An 11,518-nucleotide genomic window follows, 5' to 3' on the forward strand; every position below is an offset into this window, starting at 1 on the left:
TTCATGTTCTGCTCTGTTTCTTTCTGGCAGATAATCTTGGCTCTCGGTAACTACATGAACAGCAGTAAACGAGGAGCTGTGTATGGATTTAAACTACAGAGTTTAGACCTGGTGAGTAAACCAGAGGTGACGAGGCCGGTACCTTGCAGGGTCACAGGCTGCGATGCATTTCTTGTAAGCTGAGAGTGGCTGCTGGCTGCCTGGGGGCTCGGCCGGGGCTTTCCAGCCGGTAGAGGCAGCGGTCGGGGAAGGCACTTCCCACCACACTGTATGAGTTTACTTGGCTAATCATCATTTTGGAGGCCCCTCAGGAGAAGGCCACAAATCCTTGGAGGCTTTGCGGTCTACAGTTTGAAAACCACCCGGTAAACATTTACAGGAGCTTTTATAGCTGTTCCTGTCGGTTGGAGAAACACCAGGAAAAAGCAAACACCACTTTAGTCACTTTGTTTGGTGTCCGCTGCACCTTAACCCAGCTATCTTTTTGCCTTTTCTCCCCAGCTCTTAGAAACAAAGTCAACAGACCGAAAGCAAACCCTGTTGCACTATATTTCTAATGTTGTCAAGGAGAAGTACCAGCACGTATCCCTCTTTTACAACGAGCTTCATTACGTGGAGAAGGCTGCTGCAGGTACTGTAACCACTGGGACCATCCAAAAAATAAAGACGGGTGGTTTAAGTGTGTGTACCGATTGGTCTTGTAGTAAAGCCAACTTAGGAAAAGATGCTGAATTCTCAGCGTCAGCGGGTTGGCTGAGCTAGTGCGGGCACAGGGATCGGTGCTGTCGCTGTCCTGTCGCAGCAGTGACCTCCTGTGCCTGGTGAGTGGTGGTGGCAGTGCTGGTGCAGCAGGCACACGTGGCTGTGCGAGGGACTTCAGGGTGAGCCACACAGGCTGCGTGACACACAGCTGTGGTTTGGGGGCACTTCTCGGTGAGGAACTGTTCACGCTGTGGGTTTGGGTACTTGCGCAGCAGGAGTGATTCAGCAATTTCATTTTGTTTCCTAGTATCTCTTGAAAATGTCCTCTTGGACGTGAAAGAGCTCCAGAGGGGCCTGGATCTGACAAAGCGTGAGTACACCATGCACGACCACAACACAATGCTGAAGGAGTTCATTCAGAACAATGAAGGAAAGCTGAAGAAACTGCAGGATGATGCCAAAATAGCCCAGGTAATTCTTAATTCTTCAAGATTGGCAAGGGGGTTTGAATGGTGCAAGAAGCAGAACACCGTCTGTACACACACAAGTGCTTTCTGCTGAAGCCAAACTAGCTTGCAGCTGGTTATGGCACTCTCCAGGTTCTCCTCCGTTCTGACTTAACAGTGTAAAATGGCCATTACTTGTGGAATGAAGATTTGTTGGCCTGTCGTGGTGTATAAATAACCTCTTCCATGCTGTTATCCGCACACATACTGTATCCTCACACATACTAACCACCCATTCTTCCTCCTTCATGGTGAGACTGAGTTTAGATTATTTGCTTGTGCTAATATTTTCCTAGCATTTTTTCTTCTGGCTGCAGATACGTCTTACCTCTGTCAGCCTGGTGATAACCCTACAGATGTTCTTCTCAACAAACTCTGTGGTTCAAACCCTCAAGCTCCCTTTTGAGGCAGGCTTTAGCCCATGAGGGCACAGCAGCATGTCACTGCAAAGGACATGCTTTTATGTACACAGCAGGGAGGAGAAGGAGCAGCAGTTCTGTGGATTTGTTCCTGAGTTCATATGCTAGATGTAGATGTGCTGGTGTCAGCCAAGAGTTTCACACTGAGGAAATGTAGACCCTCACACTGAGTTCTGCAGTAATGGCTGGTGAGTATATCATGAAGTATGTGCAGCACAGTAACCGTGTGCTTTTTGTAGGATGCCTTTGATGATGCTGTGAAGTACTTTGGGGAGAATCCCAAGACAACACCCCCCTCAGTCTTTTTCCCAGTGTTTGTCCGATTTGTGAAGGCCTACAAGGTGAGCAGGAGCATCCTCACCTTCTCTTCTGTCCTCAGCATTTATTTGGCACCTGTGTGGCTCAGGGTTCCCAACAAAACAGCTTGTGGCTCCCTCTAGCTTTGATGCAGCGTGAACTGTCCTAGACAGCACAGTAACACCGGCCTGAGGCAGCACAAATAGTTGTTTTGGGATTACTTTCAGGGCTGAAAGACAATACAGCTGTCTGAAACGCTGGAGGAGTCCTCAGAAACTGAATGTCTGTGGGGCTGCAGTTTGCACCTTTAACCCTGAGTATGCGTCTTTTGGGATTGGGAGGGGGAGGTTGCGTGACCTAGAGAGGTCTCTCCCAGCCAATTTTTTTCAGACTTTGTTTAGAGGTAGTTAAACTGCTACACCCTAAGCTTGCCTAAGCTTGTTTTCTTGGAAAGTCCTGTGGTAGCAAATGATTGTGTTATTTATTTGTAATATTCAGGTTCCCTGTGGCAATTTGAAGCTATAACCTGTTTTTTTGTTTGTTTGTTTGTTTTTTTGGGTGATAAATAGCAAGCAGAAGAAGAGAATGAGTTGAGAAAAAAGCAGGAACAGGCCTTAATGGAAAAACTTATGGAGCAAGAAGCACTGATGGAGCAGCAGGACCAAAAGGTATGAAACAGATATGTCTTTCAGGCCAGAGCCATCATGTTCACGTTTTTCCTGAGAATTCAATTCAGAAACCACAGCTCTGTGTAAGAACTTAAGTTGTCTAGACTTACGGTTGCCCAGAAATGTAGTCTCTAGAAGTTTTTTTCCTTATGGGGAGAAAACCAAAATGGGCTAAAGGAATCCAAGTGTATAGTTGTGCTACTTCGACATTTGCAAAATTCAAGAAAACTGAATAGACAGAAAGTCATCTGGCCCATATTGCTGTTGGCTAATTTTTTTTCTTCTTTGGCCTTTTATCTGTCTGAAAAGCCGTCTGTATGAATTGTGCAGAGCCTCCCATCGCTTGCAGGGACACATAATGTTTGTTCCCAGATCTTTCCCTTTTAGAGCATGGCAGCAGGAGTAAGCCTCGTGTTACCATTTTATAGGAATTTTCCTGACCTCTTTTTTCCCCGAGCTAATGCTTTGCTGTAGGAGGTTTCCCATGGCTCTACAATGGCCGCTTCGGTGATTGATGCTGCTTCACACAGCTCTTGTCATTAACAGGTATCTTTAATCCCAGCCGGGCTTTCTCCTTGGGAAAGGAAAGCCTGTTCTCATTCACTTAATGCTTTTCAGAGGTAAAAGGCTGGAGTTTCAGTTTCAAGTGAGGAGAAGGCTTGGAACTAAATTACAAATGTAAGAAAGAAAAACAGCTTGGCAGCCAGGTTAACTTGTGGCTCTGGCCTTCCTCTCCATGGGATGTGAGCTTGCCACAGCCTTGGGTTTTCCTGGTCTTGCGAAATTGGGCAGAAAACTGGCAGTTACTCTTTGTTGGTTGCTACAAATGGGATCACCTGGCATTTCAAATGTTCAGGAAAAGAGAAACAGGGTAACTGGAGGTGAAGCCTTACAAATCCTCTCTTCTTTGCTTTCAGTCTCCTTCACATAAAACAAAGAGACAGCAGCAAGAGCTAATTGCAGAGCTCAGACGGCGACAAGTCAAGGATAATAGGCATGTGTATGAAGGGAAGGATGGTGCTATTGAAGACATTATAACAGGTAAACCCACTTTGTTCCACAATCGCAGAGGCCCTTTCAGAAAGGACAGAAATGTGTATCTGCCTAGTAGCTATCGTAAGTGCTTTAGGTACTTGAAGTGTGTTACTGGAGCACAGCTTAGGAAATTGTTTACTTGATGTGAATCAAATGTAGAAACTTATGCTAATGGTATGTAACAAACAAACCCCAATAACTTGCCTTTCACATGTCCACTGTCAGTGCTGCCCGAGTTTGTCACAAGCACAGGCCTGGGACATGTGCTCTGTTTCTTCCCTCTCCTCTCGCAGCATGTTGGGACCCACTCAGTCTGATATTAGAGTAGGCAGCTCAGTGCCTGACCTCAGCAGTTACTCCGGTGGCGATATGCATGCCATGCAGATCTTTCCCAGAAATCTTTTTTTACCCTTAAATGGAATGAATGATGGATGTTTAACACTATTAAGAGCCTACATTTTCATTAAAATGTACTAACAGTAATTGCAGCACATTATTGCACAGTTACAGCAAATCATTTAGTCAAACCTGAATGATTTATGACCCTAAACTGCTTCTGGTTTTACTGCTTTTCAGTTTGTTAGACAAAGCCCGCACTGATCACCAACCTAGGGTCACAGGGAGAGGCACAGAACCCGTTGTCACAGCCAGAGACAGCCGGGACATTGTGTGCAAACATCTCCTGATAGAGCTGTCTTCTAAATTGTACTTTGCTCAGGAGACGAGTAATTTTTATCCATGCATCTCCTCTGATTGTGGTACTTGGATTTTAGCGCATGCTCTTCACCTGTGATGTGGAAGGAACATGATTTTAACACTTTGATAGCTGTACAGTAATTTATTTCTGTTGCACAGAAACTCAGAAAAAGGTCTTAGGGCAGGGTTTCCTTGGCTACTTCTCCTGAATGTTTTCCATGCCATTTTTTCCTGCAGGAGGGGAGGAGAGCTGTTTTATCTCTCAGTAAGGAAAGCCAGAGAATTTTTGCCCAGCGAGATGACAGGGTTGAAATGCTTTTGCTGAAGCTTTCACAACTCTTTCTAACTTTGATTAATGGCTTCCTAAGATAATAGTCTCTAGGAGGCAGACTTGCTGTAATATCTAATAGCTTACTGCTTCTACAACTCCTTCAGACTCCTTGAGACTCAAATAGTTGACGAAGTGGTTCTCCTGCTCTGTGGGGGAAACAGATTGTGTGAAAGGTGACAGTCCACATGCAAACGGCAGTCCAGTGCAGGGAGGGCCAGACTCAAATAACCCCAACATTTCCTATGGTCTCCTGTCCAGGATTTCTATTACAGGGGTGTCTCTGAGGGCCTCAGGCCACGTAATAATACAGGTTAGGCACAGAATGTCAGGTAGAGCTGAGGTCACTTGAATATGGCCTGCAAGATCTGTCAATGGTATGGAAATAGTCGAAAGTGTCATTTAAAACTGGCTAGTGCCTCTTCAGGTGGGCAGGAAAGCCCTGCTGGTCTGGAACAGGCCACTGTCAGAAACCACAGCCATTTCTGGAGTAATGGCTTTTACATTTAGCGATGGTCTTTCAAAACCATTGAAAACTGTGTAGTATAAGAAATAATTATTCAAAGACTTAAAACTGCCTCGTTCCCAAATCCTAGTAGTATCATGAGACAGCTGATTGGAACATGTAAAACCGTTCCTGGATGTCCTTAACCAAGCACTAACAGTGTACTAATGCGATAGATCCGTGCTCCTCACTGCTCTGTTTGTCTGTTTGGCTGTTATTCCCATGCAGTGCTGAAGACTGTGCCCTTTACAGCTCGAACCGCCAAGCGTGGCTCTCGGTTTTTCTGCGAACCTGTTCTCACTGAGGAATTCCATTACTAAACTATTCCTCTTTCACATCTGATGCTCTTAGAAAAAAAAAAGGTTGCTGTAGATTTTTGACACTTCTCCATTTGTACGGACCTCAGCCAGGATCATGTGAATGTTGAGTGTATAGTAACGTCCAGCGTCCGCCTGAAGTTGTATTGTTGTCACCCTTGTTGCATGCTCTCGTGTTTCAGTAACTTTTTATTCCATCCCATCGACTTTGTCTTTGATGCTTTTGGCCATCCTTGCATTTCAAAGGCATCTCTAATCCTCATGACAAGTGCCATAGAACAGCAAGTGGTGGAAGTCACGGTAGATCTGGTGGAGGCTGCATACAGTTGACAAGACTTAGGAGGCCAAATGCAGCCGTGCAGTGACGGTTCACTTGTCTTTTCTATGTCATCTCTTCTGGCCTACAGATCTTTCTCTGTATGCAAATCTACCTATGTAATACGCATGTAATAAATCGGCTGTATGCCAAGCAGAGTTACGGTCTGCATGAACTAAAGGGGACTCTCGTGGGCTTTGCTTTCTGGCTTGGAAGGGTTGTCCGTAGTAATGTACGTCCTCTGCGAGGAGCCGCGTTTTGTTTCAGACTTTCTAACCAGCACCTGCATGTCTGCATGTGAGATACGGAATAAAACGAACAGCATCAAATCTCCTCTCATTTGGTCACATCCACGTTTAACTTTTTTCAGTTCCATGCCAACTTTATCTAAATCAAATCAGAAATATTTATTGAGCAGTAACCAGTTCCAGTGCTCTTGGTGGACTCAGTGCAGTGCTGCAGTTGGCTTTGTTCCGGCAGCGGTGCACGAACGGGGGCAGACGGAGGCAGCGACGCTGGGGAAACTCAGTTATTTGCCAGAACCATGGAAATTGTGACGATGAAAAGCTTGACATGGAACTGAGTGATTTACATCTTGTGGTGTAAAGTGTAAGAAGGGTGTGTTTAACCCAGCATGTTTGTTAACACTGTTGTCTTGAATTAAGGATCGAGTGGCTTAAGAAGACAACAGTGTTTCACTTTGCAATGTGTATTTTTATGAATGCTTCTAATAAAATTGCAAACTATAATCAGCTCAACAATTATTTGCTCTTTCAAGTTAATTGCTGTGTTATCTTCCTGGAGCCAATCTTCAAAGCAGCTTGGAATTTGGTTAGCAAGAGGCAAGGGTGGCCCTCTTGTCCTTTCCTCTCCTTGTCTAACCTCCTCTCGTAGCCTCGGCCTTACCCCTCCTCTTGCTCTGTTGGCTAACGTGCCCGGATCTTTGAACGCTGAGTTGACTTGCTCTTCATTTTCCATCCCATTTTTTACTTAACCATCATTTTGTGTTTGTTTTTTTTTCTGTTTAGCCCTAAAGAAGAATAATATCACTAAATTTCCAAATGTTCACTCGAGGGTAAGGATTTCTTCTAGCACACCGGTGGTGGAGGATACACAGAGCTGGCAAGCATCACTTTTTACTTAGCTTCCTCCTCTCTCTGTATGCCAGACAGCCTGTCAGTAGTCGTGGCTAAGTGTAGTGCTGGTGAGAGCCCAAAGGCCAGTGCAGGTCCAGGCTGTTTGTCCTCACCCTTCTGTGTCAGGGGCTCGGTAGCCCACGGGCTGCTGACCCCTGCGTTTTGGCCCTTTCCCTCCCGAGGTAGCCCGAGACAGGCAGCCTCGTCCCCAGGTCGGTTCAGCCCCTGGTTCCCTGGACAGGCCCCCAGCCCGCAGCCGGGTGCGTGGTCCCCATCGCCCTCCGGTCGGGGCGTGAGGGACGGGCCAAGAGCAGCCGGGAGCAGGGAGCAGCAGAGGCAGCCCCGGCACAGCCCCTTCTGCCGGGGGCTGCGGAGCCTGGGCGTACCAGGAGGTTTGAGGGAGGCCGTGCCCAGCCCCACACAGATTTGTTTCCCAGGCAAAAAGATAAAAGCCTGCCTAAACAGGAGGCGCGGCGTGCCCAGCGTGCCCCTTACATACTGCACCCTGCGGGGTGGCACCTCTGTAGCACAGGGAGCCCCGCCGGTCACCGCGTCTTCACAGCGCTCCTAACACAGGCTTTCGTTCAAACGTCCATCTCCGGCTTTCTCCATTGTTCGACCCATCGCATGCTCAGTGTCTCCCTTCTCTTCCCTCCCGAGCTGTCACCCCCTAAGCAGCAGCCAGGGCGGGCCGGGACAGATTTTGTGCTGTGCTGAGGCGGAGGGCAGGGGCGTTGGGGTCAGCAGTGTCTCTGCGGCCAGCCGGGCTGGTCGCGGCGGGGCAGCTCCGCAGCCGTGGGTTTGCAGGCTGGCTGCAGAGGAAAGCCTGCTTTTAAAAAACGGGTGGATGGGGAGCATGAAGCCAGGCTGTTCTGATAAACACGCGTACCCCTGTGCCCTGTGTTTCCTATTCAGTGAGTTTCGTCCCACGTTGCAGAACGCTTGCAGCTCACGCCAGGGTTTTAGAGGCTGCAAGAAGGAATGAGGCAAACTTCCTGCAAACTGGCTTCAGTTGCTGTTGCCTTTGCTAACGAGGTTAATCAATACCAGCTGCCCGGGGGTGGGGAGAGGCTCAGGCCGACTTGACGTGGTAACTCCATTTGGGTTCAGCCGCACCGCAGAGCATTCCCCAGCATTACCTGCTGCTTGGGCGCGCAGCCAAAAGGGCACGGCAGTCAGTGCCTGCTCCCGGCTGTGCCCCTCGGGGTGACGGCCCTTCTGCTGTTCCTACCCAAGCTGCTTTGATTGGCTTCCAGCAGGACCTTTTCTTGTCTAGAGAGCGTGCGCGCGTGCGTGTGCCCGCGGGCGAGACGCGTGTGCTCACGACGGCCGCTTTCCTCTCCGCAGATCTTAGAAACCAGCCATACCGACGGGCCGATGCGGTGAGGAGAAGCGTCCGGCGGCGCTTCGATGATCAGAACTTGCGCTCTGCAAACGGTGCTGAAATAACCATGTGAGCTGGAGACCTGCGCGTGTAAAGTCGAGGGGGTGCTCGAGCGATACCTTGTCCATGTGAACTGTGTGTTCTGCCACTTACTTACAGCCTTGGGAACGGTAACGTTGCTTTCTAAAGGGCTCAAAGACCTAGAAAATGCATAGGAACGTCAGCGATGGGCTCTCCACTCAACTGTAGCTAACAAGTGCCTAAAACTGAAGTACCTGCTCAAATTAATCAAAGCAATAGGACTTGATTTGATTGGGTATCTTTTTACACCAATACTTTATTCAGTATTTTTAACCAAAATGTAAAATATGTGTTGTTTTTGGGTGTTTAGTTTGGTTTGATTATATAAAAGTTTAGTGATCGGTCTTCTGTTGACCTTACCTGGATCCCGACTGGTTGTAAACAGGTAGTACTTGGATGTGCTCTGCTGCAAGCTCCCTGAGCTCTTAAACGCATTCCTGCGCTGTCAGCTGAGGGATTAACCTTGGCTTCAGATGCACTTATTGGCTTTTTTTTTTTTTTTTTAAAAGAAACAAAACATTTAAGGGCTTTTTCTGTATGTAATAGGGAAATAATGACAAGAAGATCCGTACCTTTTTCCACCATACACAGACTCCACACCATATAGGTAGGATGTGGTAACGCGTAGGTCAGTGATCACACGATTTGTAACAAATGAACGCTATTCTTCACTTTAGGAGTCTGATTTCGGTGGTGTGCAATGCAGGGCTAAGGCACGAGGGATACCTGCGGGGACAAACGCATTGCAAATGCACAGGAGAATGGTGGATACGGCAGTTACTATGTTCTTCAGATAGAGGCAGCTTTTGAGTAACAGTGTATTTATTAATTAGCACTAAGGTATTAACATCTCAATAATCAGTATTAGGCTTCTGAGGACCATTACAGTTCAGTTACTAGCACAGAGAAATCATCCTGTGCCCTGCTGTGTAGGATTAACATCCCCTTACAACCGAGTTTGCATCTACGTTGTAACCCCCCGGCGTCCTTTGACAATCGAGTTCAAATTAAGTCCTAAGGTTTGTTTGTTGGGTTCATTTGTTCAGTAACACTCCAGAGAGGTTCTACATTGCATTTCCAAAGCGTAAAAAGGGACGGTAACGACGCTGTGCACTCCCCACTGCCAGTTTGCCCCAGTACCCCAGAGTAACGAGACACAGCGCTCCGTGCCGGCAGGGTACTCGATTTTCTCAGACGTGAAGAACTGGACTGCAGATAAAGTTGTACTTTCCAAGATACATTTTGCTTACAGCTTACCTTTCCTGGTATCGTTGCATCAATATGTTAATTGTAAAATTTATTGTATAGTATTTAACCACTGAATTTCTTTTCTTTTATGTTGTGCTTATGTGAACCACTGGTGAAGGTCCCATTTTTCTCGGATAATGTGTAGTTATATGATAATCTGTTTTTAAATGTACAGATATTTTGCTACGAAATTGGTGCAGTTTTTTTATGGTTTTTACACTTCTCTTTTATTCCCACTTTAGCCTCTGGGTAATATTGTAAATATTGTTTAAAAAAAATGCATCAGCCTGTGCTATACAATCTGAATGTTATTTTAACTTATAGTTTTTGTTTTTATATTTAACTAAATGGACAGTTTGGGGCTCAGTTACCACATTGACCTCTGCTTACCTATTTACAGGAAGTTTACTTTAAAAACTGCCACCTTCTTGCATTTTACAGCAACATGTACTTGACATGCTAAAGAGAACATGCCAAATTGCCTCTTTCTTCACTGTTTGTGACAGAAGAGTATTTGAATCTGTGTAAAAAAATTTGGCAGTTAATTTAATAAATTGGTAGTCAAACGGTTTAAAACAGTAGCTTTCATATTAAGCTCAAAGGTATTTTTTTAAACTTAAGACAAAAATTCTCATTCAACTAGACTGTAACGCTGGCATGTTCTCTTTAATATTTTTCTAGTAATAGACCTGCTTCTTAGCAATATTAGAAATGTTTTATAAAAGCAGTTCATGTTACTTTCCTGGTCTGTTCCTGGCATAAGATCAAATAAACTATTTACACTACTAGCCCGTAATCCAGGCTTTTTGGGGTGTGTGAGAGATTTATAGTGCCCCTGGTCCTGGTGCTGCCGGAGACATGGCCGTGGCGTGCTGCAGCCACCTACACCTGGCTTCAGCACAGGGCTGGGTTTTAAAAAGAAAAAAGACAGAAGGAAGCAAGACTGGTTCTTTGGGGCAGTTGGAGTCTGGGCAAGGCTGGAAGTGAAACACCGAGGCCCATTCGCCCCCGCCTGCCGCCATCCCACCCGGGCAGAGCCTCCTTTTGCAGCGGGTGCCCACTGCAGCACCCGACTCGCACGAGGCCCACTGAATGCGCAGCGCTGCCGCCCACCCCACCAGCCCAGGGACCTCGAATATTCATCTTGTGCTTCGCTACGGCCTCGCCCGAGGCCCCAGGTCCCTGCGTCACAGCCTGAGGTGGGCCTGTGCTGCGAAGTACCTGGAGCAGGAACACAGCTGTGCCCCCAGCAGCAGTTCTGCAGCAACCGCTCATGATCGCCTCCCTGCCAGAGTTAGTGGTGGCGAGTGGTTTGCTATCAGAACACAAAACCCCCACTATTAAAGGCCTAAACTAAATGAGACAAACTTCATATTTTAGCCAAAATTCAGATTTAATTTTAGAAGGTTTAACAAAATAAATACAGTGGAATGTGGGGGGAGCGCGGGGCTGCCAGCCCCGGCCCCCGGGTGGCTCTGAGGGGACGAGGGTTGGTTACCTTCGAGAGGGCAGCAAAGCAGAGCAAGTCAACTACAGTCAAAGTTAAACATCATCATAGGTACCATTAACATTTAAAAATAACTGATTTTGCTAAAAATCCTTTAAAGTTCAAGGCAGAAATGAAGCATTTGAACGCAGAGCATCATCGTGCTGCCCAGCAGGGGAGGCACAGGCAGGGGGCGTCTCTACTGCACCCTGGACAGGCCACAGGAGAGGTGAGGCCACGGAAAAGGAGGGAAAAACAAAACAAAACGCACTCAGGAAGCCTTGTCATTTCCCTTAAAAATAAATTATGCCTTGCCAGGATTGTTTTCAAAAAGCCTCATTTTAAGATTTTTTTTTTGGAAGATCTAATTAAAAGATGAAAAAAAACAAAACAT

General features: G+C 46.7%; 1 protein-coding gene across 9 annotated transcripts in view; it reads left to right on the forward strand.

Moving 5' to 3' along the window:
* FMNL2 (formin like 2) overlaps window positions 1-8,888 on the forward strand; it is a 126,239-nt gene extending 117,351 nt beyond the window's left edge. For 3 of the 9 annotated variants that reach the window (XM_040560737.1, XM_040560740.1, XM_040560745.1), the window contains 7 exons: window positions 31-111; window positions 502-631; window positions 1,010-1,173; window positions 1,867-1,968; window positions 2,494-2,592; window positions 3,510-3,633; window positions 8,273-8,888. In XM_040560737.1, coding sequence (XP_040416671.1) covers window positions 31-111; window positions 502-631; window positions 1,010-1,173; window positions 1,867-1,968; window positions 2,494-2,592; window positions 3,510-3,633; window positions 8,273-8,382 — 810 coding nt within the window. In that variant the 3' untranslated portion in view covers window positions 8,383-8,888. Of the gene's footprint in view, window positions 1-30; window positions 112-501; window positions 632-1,009; window positions 1,174-1,866; window positions 1,969-2,493; window positions 2,593-3,509; window positions 3,634-5,384; window positions 5,519-6,817; window positions 6,912-8,272 lie in introns of all 9 variants that reach the window. The other 6 variants (XM_040560741.1, XM_040560744.1, XM_040560739.1 and 3 more) reach the window with 3 other exon arrangements.
* Window positions 8,889-11,518: the final 2,630 nt, after the last annotated feature.

The sequence above is a fragment of the Cygnus olor genome, chromosome 6 (assembly GCF_009769625.2).
Source record: "Cygnus olor isolate bCygOlo1 chromosome 6, bCygOlo1.pri.v2, whole genome shotgun sequence".
NCBI lineage: Eukaryota > Metazoa > Chordata > Aves > Anseriformes > Anatidae > Cygnus > Cygnus olor.